Here is a 12,355-nt window from a genome sequence, read left to right as displayed (position 1 = left end):
ATGGGCAGCATGTTTTGCCCATTGCTTGAACAATGCCTTGAAAGACTTCGGTGTACTTCCATGGATGGCAACACTTCTGGAGCGTGGAAAGTCTTTGGTGATCTTCGTTAGAAACCACTCTCATATAGTGGCACTGCTGGCGGAGTTTACTCACAAGCGATTGCTGTGTTATTGTGATACCAGGTTCGGCTACAACTTCATTATGATGGAGAGGCTGGTGGAGCTCCGAGAAGCTTTACAACAGATGTTCGTATGCCCTGCGTACAGAGCAAGGCCTGAGTCGAACTCGAGAGCAGGAAGGGACAGTTATGCAACGGTTTTTGATGACAGTTTCTGGCAACAGGTTAAGGACATGCTAGAGGTGTCCAAGGATGTTATGCTGCTTCTTCGTGTTGTGGACGGTGATATACCTGCGATTGGAAAGATATATGAGTGCATGAACAGGTTGGATGCAAGTTTAGAGGAAGGACAGTCGGATTATGGCAGGTACAGGGAACTTCATCAGATCATGTCTAATAGGTGGCATGAGTATCACTCGCTCATGCACTCGGTGGCGTACATGTTGGACCCCGAGTTTCAGGAGTATGAAAAGCATGCTAACAGAGAGGTCATGAAGGACTGGAATGCTTATCTGCTGGCCATGTTTACATCCAGTGAGAGGGATGTGATATGTGATGAGCTTTTAACTTACCGGAGGATAGGAGGCATTTTCAACTCATATGATGCTAAGGCTGATCGCACTAAGAGGGGAGCTGTACATTGGTGGGAGGACTATGGTTATGAAACTCCAGCTCTTCAGAAGTTGGCCATTCGAGTTCTAAGTCAGGCATGCTCGTCGTCCTCGGTGGAGAGATTGTTCAGTACTTTCGAGCATGTTTCTTCAAAAAAGAGGAACAGACTTACCATGGACAGGACAGCAGATCTAGTTTTTGTGGCTTGCAACACCAGGTTGTTAACCTGCAAAAATGATCGTGATTACGACAAGTTTGTAAGCTACAAAGTCCTGGAGACAGTTCCTCATCCTGAAGACGAGCTTGAGTCAAGACAGGAAGAGGAAGATGGAGATGATGTCAAAGATCGTGAGGTCGAAGATCATGAGGTTGAAGATGACGATGAGATGCAGGATATTTGAGTAGTTTAAAAGTGTGAAGTAGTTTATGTGCAAATAAAAATATTAAGAATAATATAATAAAATATAGCATATTCCTATAATAATATAATAAGAAATAGAATATAATTTTTAAGTAACATATTCTTAGAATATTCAGTAGAATATTCGTGAGCCATCGTGGGCCGTGATCGTGTTCCGTGTTCGGGTTCCTGAAATCTGAGGCTCGTGTTCGTGTTCCGTGTTCGTGTTCGTAACTATGCTTAAAAATATAATATACCCTTGAGCAAGGTATATTCCTACCCCTAAATTTGAAATCATATGTATTAGGCATCCATGCATACGTCCTTCCTCTTGTGTGGAGTATCCGTGGACGAAAGTATCCACTGTGGGACTACGGTACGGGTAGATGACTAGTTGCTTCACATGAAATAACTAGTCTACACAATAGAAGGATTGGCAAATTCAGTGCAAAAATGGAAGTGTTAGTTCCCCTTCTCAATAGGGGTTGTTAATCAATAGTCAATGAAGACATTGACATCTCTGAAAGGGGGGTGAGTGTAGTGCATGTAATCATAGGATGAGATTTGGATATACTGTCACTGTGAATTTTTTCTCTAAGATGGAAATATAAGTTCCTGAATTTAGACTTTCTGAGAGTTTACTCAACCCAATACTATTTAAACCTAAAAACACTTAAATGGGGATAAAATAGCCACTAAGGGCTCTCTCATTAAACAATTGCCCCTTTTCTAGTTGGTTTAAGGGGAGAGAGATAAAATGTGCTACAGAGGTGAACTATTATATGATAAAGAAGAAGTGTTTAGTAGTAGTTTAGGGTTTTGAGAAGCTTTATACATATTTCCATGGTTTTCAAACATTACTAAAAGGTGATTCTATTACAATTAATTTGTTATTAAAGTAAAAGAACTTAGTTAGTTGTACTGTATGATAGGCTCTAAAGCTTTAAATATATGATTTTGAAGTTATTCATTGTCTAAAGAGTTCTATGGCTAATGTTAATGCCCTTTCTTAAACTTTTTTTCCTTTTTCACTCTTTTCTCTTATTCTTGATGAGTCTATTATTTTAGTATTTGTGGATTTTTTAGATAAAGATTCCATGCTATTAGTAGTTATTGTACTTGATGTTTAATATCCATAAGGTGTGGAGCAAGATTTACCTTCTCTTGACGAGGTTCATGAAGCTTAAAAGGTTGAGTTATAGATCCGAAGGCTTCATGATGGGTTTGAGAATCCTACATCATTTATTGATGACTTGCCATTTTAGCATTTATATTTTCAATATTGCCTTGAGGACGACTTTCTTTTATTTTATAGAGTCGGATCTTGATGATCATTTATGGTTGGTGGTGCATTCGATATTTATTTTATGCTTTCTTCATGTCTACTATGATTCTCCTTTTCTAGGTGGGCATATAGGACATCGTTGTATGATTGAGAAGCTATGCAGTTCTTTCTATTGACTGGAGATGCAATATAATGTTATCCGGTATGTGTGTAGTTGTGTTTGATGCCAAGTTTGTAATATTCCCCCTTGTACTGTAGGACGGTTGGAATCAATTATAATTTATTGTCTGTTTCAATTGGTGGCATTTGATTTAATGGGGTGTTTTCCATAGTCGATTGCTAGCAATGAATATATCATTATTGCTTTTAACTACTTGACTTGCTAAATGGAAATTTGTGCTTTTGCTAGTGCATTTGCAACTACTATTGAATACTTCCTCCTTAATTAAGTGGTGTTTTAGCATTTTTGTCTAAAGCGAATTCTCTTAGATAATAATCCCATATTTATTATTGAAGCATTTCACATTTTAACTTCTCGGCTAAAGATACACCACACTTTCACAAGTGTTTATCATTCACAAATAGATGGTTTAGTGAAATCACTCGTTCAAACCTTTAAAGGGATGATCGTGAAGTATATAAACTTTCAACATTCGGATTGAGATATTTATTTACCTTCTTTTCGGTATACATATATTATAAAAGTATGGAGTTTTGTTGGTGTTTCATTATATAAACTTCTATACCAATAAAATTAATTTTACTATAGCAATTGTCATGAGTTTCTGATGCTAGGTTTTGGGATTAATATATGACAAGCATTTCTTCCACTTGTCTAAGCAGAATTTATTGAACATTTGGGCTACATAAGTGGGACAACAATGACACTATACCTCTTATTATTGTCCACTTGTAGAATATAAAGTGGAACATTATAATACTTACCCTTTTATATTCTTGAAGGAATTTTCTTTTTAAAAAAATCTACTTGTAATTTTAACATTTATGCAATGCTAGACCACCAAACTTGATGACTCAGTTTTGTCAACACAATGACAACTCGTCTCCCAGCCATATATCCTACTCCTCATCATCTCTCTATACCCTCATCAACACTCTTATCCAAAGAGAACATCATAATTATAATTCAAACACAATGACTTCATTTTCCATGACACCATTGGCAGTGCATCTTTATGACCATCACCAAGGGTCCCAAATTCATCCTTCTTGATATGGGCACCTTGGATTGATGCAATATATAGGTACATTTCTCAATTGCCCCTTAGGAACTAATACAATATTAAGAGCGCACTTTCAGGGAAACTAGTGAAACTAACAAAACCATGAGCATAAAAGCCTAGCACTGCTCTTGGGTCGTCCGCCTCCCAGGTGCCTCCACCGCAAAACTAGAGGCCACCTGCTACACTCCATAAGCACGAATGCCCAGTGTTGCTCTTGGGCCATCTGCTTCCTAGGTGACTCCACCACGAAACTTGAAGCCACCTGCTACGCTCCATGACCTGCAAAACTACGCTCCACTATCAACATGCTTCCAAGCCCAAAATAGTGTCCAATTGCAACATAGCTCCAACTCGTAACTCCAAGCGAGGTGTGAACATCCTCCAACTCAAGGCGAGAGTGTGCTACCTTGCCTCCCATACGAGACAAGTGTGTTAGCTCATCTTCAACTGAGTCCTAGCCCTGCAATAGGGACTAGAGAAAGGTCACAAACCTCCTCCTAAGGGAGTGAACTCCAAAGTAGGTGTTGGAGAAGAGATATATGAATCCCCTACATGTGTATCACCAAATCAACCCTGTTAGCCACTAGCCCTAATTGTGGCAACAATCCCTACCACTAGTTCCAAAAATCCTCCCTCCTCGATCTTCCTCAAAGCAAGACACCATGCATAGTCTTCCATAAAAAATCCAGAAAGTTGGAAACTCTTTTAAGTACTAACTGCTCCAAGTCACCACTAAAGTGACCTCTAGCTCCCAATCCTTGACCGCTACCGTCTTTGTCACGCATCAAAGCAAGCAAAATCGCATAGATCTTAGCAAAAAACTCCATTTCTAAAGCTTTTGCAACTGTCCATCCACCATTGAGATGCTTTGAGAGTCTTCTAAGACTGCAGCAACCCATGCCAAGGAACCCTAGCCCTAGAACAGGGCAAACCCTAACCCTAGCTATTGCCCAAGAACCCTAATTCCAGAGCACGAGTTAGGATCATCCAGATCTTGGATCCCAGATCTGAATGAAGCACCACCACTAGAAGTGCTTTTTGCCACTCCCTAAATGCCAGCCATGTTGAATCAAGAAAACGAGCAAAAACCAAACTATAGAAGCGAAAAGAGGAGAAAACAAGCCCGTCCTTTGCCATAACTGCTCCGATGAAGCTAATGGAGGGCTGTTGTTGTTGGCGACGTCCCTCTTCCTCACTTCAATCACTCCCACAACTTAATTTCCCCCTAGAACCAAAAGCCCCAAATCGTGGAAGCTTGCAAACCCTAACTGCTACCACAACTAGGGTAAGCAAGATCTCCAGATCTGTGGCAAATATCACTGCATTGTTGTAGGAGGACGTGGTGCTCCACTCCTACAAAGGAATCAAAGAAACTCCCAGCCATTTAGGAGAAATCAAGACCCAAGCGTGGAGATGCTTCTTTCAAGAGAAGAGAGGAAGAGAAGGAGGAGAGCTTGTCGAATTTTTCGTAAGCTTTGACGTTCCAAGTTCTGGTTTCGTGCTGAGTGAGATGAGTACAGGAATCGTCGAGTGAGTCTTCACCTGAAGCGATAAAATTTCTCAAGGAAGAGGTAGAGCTCTTGCGAAGGTCGAAGGTCGGGTCCCGTGCTGGAAACGTTTTAGTTTGTAGCTAACTTCCTTTCGTTGTCTTTCTCGCAGTGAAGTGCAGCAACTGCAAGGAAAACCTGTCGAGAGACTGGATGATCTGGAGACACAAGTTCGCAAGATGATGGAGGCATACTCTTACTCTCATTTCATTTAGCTTAGAACATGTTTACAAGCAAATCGTTTTCTCAGGAAGGCAGAGCTCCAGATCGTGGAGAAGCAGACACTCGATACACATATCGCAAACATGTGGAATACTGTCATAACAATGCAGGTAATACAATTGTCACAATGAGTGCGTGAATGTTCGTGGTCATCCAGGAAAAGCTGGTGAACATGGAAAACAATCGTCGTTACCAACATCATAGAGTCTTCTCTCACTGGCTTGTACAATCTCCTGGCGACCAGCCATGCAAGCTATGCAGGCCACCAGGGACGTTTCTCATGCCTCCGGCCTCAACTCCCTGTGGCAGCACCGGTCCCTCGTACCGAGACATACTCTCCCTGAGATCATCTTCGGGCTCGGTGGAAACGAACAGTGAACCATTCATCGAGATCCGTTTCTGAGAGGCACCAGATATTCCCCACGGCGGCGGTCCAGGAAATCCAGGACAATGGCTTCCACCACCACCAGCAGCAGAAAGCACTCGGCTTCCAGCAACTTCCGCGGCCTCCCTGTGAGGAGCCGATCCAGACGAAGTTTTGCAGCGACTCGGGTAACATTTCGCGTCTTTGTCGCATTTAACCTCTCTTGTGCAGATTGCAAGAAAGATCTCAGTAACATGCAGATCAAACGCGCAGGAAAATTAAGTACGCGACCAGTCCGGAAGGGAACCGCCACATCGTCGTCAGGACTGCTCCAAATCGCTGCGGAGTTTCATGGGTATCGATCTTGTCCAAAAAAAAAAAAAGAAAGAAAAAACTCTGAGTTTTACATTGAATTTAATTTGTTGTGTGTTAGCGAGATGCATCAACGACAAGAATCGCTGAGCGAGCCTACACATGAAGCAGAAAAATTTATCAAGGAAGACGTCGAGCTCCTGCGAATGTCTCTCAGTAAAGTACAGCAGCTACAACAAAATGTGGAGTTTCGAAGGTATCGATTTGTCTGATCTCGCAGTTTGAAATTGAATTGCATTGTTTTTGTGTTAGCCATCATCGAGCGAGCCTTTACATGAAGCCAAAAAATCTATCAAGGAAGACAGAGAGCTCCTGCGAAGGTCGGGTCCCGTGCTGGAATTGTAACTTCCTTTCGTTGTCTCTCTCTCGGTGAAGTGCAGCTGAAAGGAAAACTGGATGATCTGGAGACTCAAGTTTGTAAGGTGATGGTACTCTCATTTCGTTTTTAGCTTTGAATATATTCATAAGCAAAGTCGCAGGAATACGAACTCCGACATATGACGCTTGGAAATATACACTCTTATGTAAACTTTCAAACTTTCGAATATTCTCTTGACCATTAGAAAAAGACCAAAGGAAAACCTTTGCCACTAAACGTTGCCTTTCTTCCACCATCACACATCAGTGGCGCCTCCAAACTTCTTCCACCTTCACTACTTCGTTGTTCTCCCAAAAACTTCTTCTCACCCCTCCACTTCCAAGGATCCTGGATCGTAGAATCCCAAGCTTTGTCTCAAGGCACTGCCTCGATCCGGGGCTGGAACGCGAAGCCCAGCACCGATCTAGCCTCGATGTTGTCATTGAGCGAGCACCCCGGTAGCCACTGCCACGACCTCCTGACGATGTCATACATGAGTATCTCCGGCGAGTAGTACTCGTGCAGGCAGATAAAGTCCCCCTGCCCGACGCAGATGAAGTGCCCCGACGAGGACGTGAACAGCCTCTGGAACAGATCGTCCGGGACTCTCTCCACGTCCATCCACTCGGGCTTGGTCGGATGGAGCTGCCAGACGTGGACGCTCTGGAGGCTGCCGAGCTCTTCGATCCCGCCGATGAGTAACAGCCTGTCCTGGTGAGTCATGAGGTTCGGACAGCTGAGCGATGGTGGCAGCGCCAGCTTCACCTCCAGCCACTGCCCCCTCTCCAGATCAAACGCGAGCAATCCGTTTGGCGAGAACGTCAAGCAGAAGAGCAGCCCGTTGTAGAACGTAGCACCGGCGAGGATGGCGGTCCTCCGGTGGTAAACTCCTGTTAAGCTCCACCTGTTGGTCGAGGAATCGTAGACTTGCGACGCTAGCGTTTCCCCGTCCTGTGCTACCAAGATCTTATACGACTTCATCTCGTCGTCCACCACCATCCCGACCACGTAAGGCGACTTCATCGCGATATCCGTGGAAGCTTCTTGTAGACCCGAGTGATGGGATTGGAGACGAACATAGTTCCGCTTTGCGACCCCGTGCCTTCCAAGCACAGCAGCCCCCCGGCTGCTGCTAGAACTAGAAACGACTCCGGGAACCGGCAGTGCATGAAGGAGGAGAACGGTAGCAAGTGCCAGCTCGAGACACTCACGTCGTAGACGGCGGCTACTCTGCGGTGGAAGTGGTCGGCGAACATGAGGAAGTATGGAAGCCGGGACTTTATCTTGGAGCAAGCGTCGAGGAAGGCCCTGCTCGAAACCACACTGTTCCACCTCTTACAAACTGTCCTGAGCCGGAAAAGGCTGGCGGGTGGCAGCCATGCCAAGACGGTGTCGACGAGATGCTCTGGAAGATTGCACCACACTTCGCTGTCCAGAGATGATGCTGCCCTTTGCTCTACCTCTCCACGGCTGTCTTCGTCTATCCGGCATAGATTTTGCAAACCTTGGCTCAGCGCCTCGCTGATGGATGCCAAATGCGTGATGGGGGTGTTGCCAGCTACCTCGGACTCCATAGCATTCCTCGCTAGGTCTTGGATCGTCGCAGCCCAAGGAGAAATCCAGTTTTTCGTCATGGGTGTCGAACTCACGACCCTTAGAGAAGAAAAAACCAATTAATAAAGCTTGCATGGCAGGAAGAGTGGACTTACTTCTAGTGCTGTCCCTGGAGGCCTTGAGCCAAGTGTGCCAAGTATGGCTCGGTTTGTGAGCTGCTACTTAGAAGACTTAGCAGCTCTTTCATTTCTTTCCGAAAATCGTTTTCCATTTGCCTGGAAGTTCGAACGTTAGAATTCTCAATGAGAAGGAAAGGCACGCATACCCGATTGTGTTCTTGAAGTTCGCATCCTCGCCGTCTTTCACCATTCGCAAGCGCTGCCCTCGACAACGCTTTGTCTTTTTGGTCTCTGCTGGAGATTCGAGCGTGTAGAGTGATGGGATCAGCCATTGTATTGCTATTGCATACTGCAGGCAGAGGGATTTCAGCTTTTCCACGCTCTGAAAAAATCGAACGTTTAGATAAGCACAACGAAAAACTTTGATAAAACTAAGAACCTTCAATATGTGAGGCCATAACAAAATGCACTCTTTCAAACACTTGTCTAGAAAAAAGTCGTGTAGTTGAATGACCTGAAAGCAGTGGGTATGTGTAAAATAATCAGAGGAAAGGAAACGGCGAACCTCGTCAATACTCTTAGCACTCTGGAGTTTAGTGTCCATGACATGCCAGTTGGGCTCTAGCACCTGCAAAAGGACTAAGATTCAACACAGAAAGCTTACGATTGAAACCTCGAATGTCATATAATGTTCGAAGCTCTGCATAAAATGCAGCATTTGTTGGCAAAGTACGTACGATCTTGATATTGAATGTCCAACAAAGTCAAGGCCACGAGTCGCCTGCAAACGAAGGTTAACAATACGAATTGTTGCTTAATACTTGTCATACCTGATGGGCTTGCCAGGTGCCAGAGAGTTGCCTTTCTACATGTTTACAATGAAAGAGATGACGAAAAATTAGCTGGTACTTTGTGAGAGCCTTCCTTGAAATCACGAGGGATAATGGCCACCGCGTCTACAGACGGCTTTAGTGACAAAGGAAACTTATTATACCTTGTACCTTATAGTCAAGAGTGAAGGTCTCCAAACCAGTCATGCTGCCGGGCTCTGAGTTGGATTCTAAAGGAGAATCGATCTTCAAAATTCCGTTCTTCATAAAACTTCGTAACTGCACCATCAACGACGATCTTTCCTGGAAAGATATATAAACAGATTAGACAGGACTTGCAAAGACGTAGAATTCCACACCAGACTGCACGTAAGATCCTCATGGTACGGATCGCTCGCAGCAACGGAGGTTCTCAGTGCAAGCTCCAAAAGTGACTGCAGAACAAGAAGCTGAAATGAGATCTTCGAGATAAAAAGAACAAACCTGCAGTTTTTCCAACGACAGCGCAACAGGTCGTTTTGCAAGCTCCTCTTTTGCAATATCCATAAAGTGGACAAGGAAATCACCCTGCAAGGTCAGGAGGTCAGGAACGTCCATATTGATCGCAAAAACTAAAGAGCTACCTGATCCAAAAGAAAGTAATGCTTCACTGACCGCAGCCTTCCCATGAGATCAAACTGCATAGAACACAGAGACAGGTTATAGTCCATAATTTACCTGCGCTGAAAACTCACCTTTCGCACAATCAAACTCAAGAGCTCAGCACTCGCGAAATTGTATGCAACGTTTATTTTATCCAGGTAATGCCGCTTCGATCCAGAGTTCGTGAGTTTAGCATCCTCAGAGAAAGGTATCTGCATTAAAAAACGTCGAATCCATCTTGATTACAAGGTCCATACCCGAACATTTTGACCGCATTCCCGAATCGCATCAAGGTACTTGCCCGTCGTCAATATATTTTCAGCCGCGGATGCAAGAAAACCAGGAACGTCATTTTTCAAGCTGTATCGCTGTTGCCAGTACGTGGCATTGAAGTCGTGGCTAAGGCTTTCCTGCAACGATATTGTTGGAAACGCGTGCTTGACCAGTACAACATGGAACAACCTTCTGCAGCGCCTTGTTCTCGTCGATAAAAAATTCTCCATAAGGATCGTCAATGACTCCCTCGTGTATCCACCTAGAAAAGCTATCACATACAGGCCTAGAAAACCGGTATCACTTACCTCTCCAATATTCCAAAATACGGGGCACTTGCAGCTTGAGTGAGTTTCTGCAGCAATGTTCTGGCAGCATTATCTCCAGCAATTGCGGCTGCCTGTGAATATAGACATATCAGGAAGATTTTCAGCCAAGCTCATAGCAAGCACCTGGCCTTGAAGCAGATTTAATACGGCAGCTCCTGAAAGGCTCTTTACAAATGCCTTTCTCACAACAACGGCCAAAGCTTGCATTGCGCCCATCATAGGCTATTAAAAAAGTTTACGGCCCATCAAACGCAAAGACAAAAGAATATATTACCTGGCAAAAGAACCATAAACCTTGAAGCGAAAGTCTGGCGAGTCTAAACTGGTGCTCCAATTGTGCTACCATGGCGTGATAGTCCTGTACAAAAGCTCAAACATAAGCAATATAAGCTATCATCCTAAACCTGCAAGATTGCTCTCAAAGCTGCAGCAAACGCGTGATTCACCAGCCCGTATTTAAATTGCAGCCTTGATTCGTTGAATTGGCTGACTACCATGTAGTTTTCACAGAGAGGTAAAACTCTCTTTGTCAGCTCCTGAATACAGAAAAGAAAAAGAGATTTAGTGTAAAGGACTACATACAAACAAACACCTGTATTGACAAGTCCATTGAGGGATCAACTTGAAAAGTTAGAGCCTTGTCTCTTGATTTTTCTCTTGTAATGCGAATACTCTTTCCCTCGATGCCAACCATTGCAAAGAGCAGATCATCAATCACAAGTAGCTCCTGAAAGCCTCGTTAGTTCTCGTTATTTTAAAAAGAAGACAATGTACCTGCACAGAAGGTGCAAATAGGCCTATAGCCCGGTCACCATCGTTGCTACAAATAAAATCAAACTTTATATACATGTTAGTCATTGATCACCAAACAAACCTTAAAGCATCTCGTTCCGTGATGATACCTTTGATCAGGCTTTTGGAATACTCTACAACTTCCTCCTGCAAGAGAAAAGAAGCCTATTAAGCATGTCTTTGAGAATTAACAGCCTGCTTACCTCGTAAACAAACTGACCAGTCAGATATGGCCTGTCTATGTTCCAGCGTGGAGTTGCGGGGAACGACACTCCCTCGATCAGGGGCTTTGCTTTTTTCACATGTTCTGTTTAATAAATGATTAAATGAGCGAAAAAAGAAGAAAAAATCGACTTACTCGATGGCTTTGTTGGCTGAGTTTGCGTTGAATCAGGAATGGAAAGATTCTTAAGACTCTTCGCAACTCCATTTGCCGTAACAGAGGCATCCCGATTTTCTCTGCCGCTGCGTGTTATACGCTGTTCCACACTTGGTAGAGTCGGTGCTGGCGACTAACAAAAGCAATAGGACGATTAAGCTCTTTCTCCAAAATAAAAAAAACTATGAAAAAAATACACAGAGAGAGAGAGAGAGAGAGAGAGAACGAAACTCACCTCAAAGTCTCCAAGAGAAGGCCTGTGTCTTTCCCCAGTAGCACGATCCAACGATACCAGTTTCTTTAAGTCGGGGTCGGCCAGAATTTGGCTCACCAGCCAAAGGTAACGATCAAGTCCATGAGCCCTGAAGAAACACAAACAAAAGAGAAAAATACCGCTTAAACGCCAGGAAAGAAAGGATGAAATGAGAACGAAACAAAAGTATGAAAGGAGAACAAAACGAAAATAGCAACAATGTAGCTTGCCATACCCGCCGTCCTTGAGTTGCTCGATTTTCTCAATAAGTTTTTGAGGAAATGGAGAGGCTGCAAGGAGCTGCCTCTTCTCCTGATAGAGCTGGATCTGCGCGGGACAAAGGGAAACCAAGGAACTAAGCACAAAACCCACAATGTAGCTTACCATCGGCACAATCTGCCCCGAGAGCTTCTGGAGAGACGGCAAGAGCTCGCCGGAATCCGAGATTACGTGATCCGTGAGCAGCGGCACCGACGCAGCATCGGAAGAGGAGCGGCAGATGCTCACCAGATCGTGGAGGAGCTCCTTTACCCTGGGCGCGCTCGCGGGATCTCCCTCCATCGTTTCTTTTCCCACACTCAAAAACTTTAGGGCTTTTAAGCTCAAAAGCCCTAAGAGCACCAAAACAGAATATGCCGCTTTCAAATCACCCGCCAAAACC

The 12,355-nt window shown here is 44.1% G+C and overlaps 4 protein-coding genes across 4 annotated transcripts; 2 read left to right on the top strand and 2 right to left on the bottom strand.

Annotated features, from left to right (window-relative positions):
* The first annotated feature begins 64 nt into the window (after positions 1 to 64).
* On the top strand, positions 65 to 1,132 carry LOC112343292. The gene has a single exon (XM_024666468.1). It carries the CDS (start codon positions 65 to 67, stop codon positions 1,130 to 1,132), a length of 1,068 nt encoding a protein of 355 aa, XP_024522236.1.
* A 4,678-nt stretch (positions 1,133 to 5,810) lies between these two features.
* Positions 5,811 to 6,717, top strand: LOC9645435. Its single transcript, XM_024666416.1, has 4 exons — positions 5,811 to 6,148; positions 6,227 to 6,361; positions 6,418 to 6,587; positions 6,645 to 6,717. The coding sequence occupies exons 1-3, from the start codon at positions 5,880 to 5,882 to the stop codon at positions 6,536 to 6,538; spliced, it is 525 nt and encodes a 174-aa protein (XP_024522184.1). The 5' UTR covers positions 5,811 to 5,879; the 3' UTR covers positions 6,539 to 6,587; positions 6,645 to 6,717.
* LOC112343291 (F-box/kelch-repeat protein At5g15710-like) lies at positions 6,701 to 8,157 on the bottom strand. The gene is made up of 2 exons (XM_024666467.1): positions 7,948 to 8,157; positions 6,701 to 7,831 (listed from the first exon to the last, which is right to left on the bottom strand). The coding sequence occupies exons 1-2, from the start codon at positions 8,155 to 8,157 to the stop codon at positions 6,899 to 6,901; spliced, it is 1,143 nt and encodes a 380-aa protein (XP_024522235.1). The 3' UTR covers positions 6,701 to 6,898.
* On the bottom strand, positions 8,075 to 12,274 carry LOC9645434 (gamma-tubulin complex component 2). The gene is made up of 26 exons (XM_024666415.1): positions 12,079 to 12,274; positions 11,930 to 12,021; positions 11,677 to 11,803; positions 11,421 to 11,574; positions 11,266 to 11,369; positions 11,145 to 11,209; positions 11,045 to 11,090; positions 10,863 to 10,997; positions 10,675 to 10,806; positions 10,545 to 10,628; positions 10,394 to 10,492; positions 10,250 to 10,341; positions 10,131 to 10,203; positions 9,926 to 10,078; positions 9,761 to 9,880; positions 9,650 to 9,703; positions 9,510 to 9,593; positions 9,386 to 9,460; positions 9,198 to 9,329; positions 9,027 to 9,152; positions 8,870 to 8,977; positions 8,762 to 8,824; positions 8,636 to 8,710; positions 8,403 to 8,578; positions 8,233 to 8,352; positions 8,075 to 8,176 (listed from the first exon to the last, which is right to left on the bottom strand). The coding sequence occupies exons 1-25, from the start codon at positions 12,253 to 12,255 to the stop codon at positions 8,235 to 8,237; spliced, it is 2,664 nt and encodes an 887-aa protein (XP_024522183.1). The 5' UTR covers positions 12,256 to 12,274; the 3' UTR covers positions 8,075 to 8,176; positions 8,233 to 8,234.
* Between the last annotated feature and the right edge of the window lie 81 nt (positions 12,275 to 12,355).

The sequence above is a fragment of the Selaginella moellendorffii genome, unplaced genomic scaffold, assembly GCF_000143415.4.
Source record: "Selaginella moellendorffii unplaced genomic scaffold, v1.0 SELMOscaffold_141, whole genome shotgun sequence".
NCBI classification, from domain to species: Eukaryota; Viridiplantae; Streptophyta; class Lycopodiopsida; order Selaginellales; family Selaginellaceae; genus Selaginella; species Selaginella moellendorffii.
This window is presented reverse-complemented; position numbering and strand designations above follow the sequence as displayed.

Coding starts and splice junctions, on each gene's coding strand:
- LOC112343292 (XM_024666468.1), top strand. CDS start 65: ATGGCAACACTTCTGGAGCGTGGAAAGTCTTTGGTGATCTTCGTTAGA.
- LOC9645435 (XM_024666416.1), top strand. CDS start 5,880: ATGGCTTCCACCACCACCAGCAGCAGAAAGCACTCGGCTTCCAGCAAC. Junction 6,149..6,226: donor ATCGCTGCGGAGTTTCATGG/GTATCGATCTTG, acceptor GTTGTGTGTTAG/CGAGATGCATCAACGACAAG. Junction 6,362..6,417: donor CAAAATGTGGAGTTTCGAAG/GTATCGATTTGT, acceptor TTTTTGTGTTAG/CCATCATCGAGCGAGCCTTT.
- LOC112343291 (XM_024666467.1), bottom strand. CDS start 8,157: ATGACGAAAAACTGGATTTCTCCTTGGGCTGCGACGATCCAAGACCTA. Junction 7,832..7,947: donor CATCATCTCTGGACAGCGAA/GTGTGGTGCAAT, acceptor GGTTTCGAGCAG/GGCCTTCCTCGACGCTTGCT.
- LOC9645434 (XM_024666415.1), bottom strand. CDS start 12,255: ATGGAGGGAGATCCCGCGAGCGCGCCCAGGGTAAAGGAGCTCCTCCAC. Junction 11,210..11,265: donor CTGGTCAGTTTGTTTACGAG/GTAAGCAGGCTG, acceptor TTTCTCTTGCAG/GAGGAAGTTGTAGAGTATTC. Junction 8,711..8,761: donor GTGCTAAGAGTATTGACGAG/GTTCGCCGTTTC, acceptor CACTGCTTTCAG/GTCATTCAACTACACGACTT.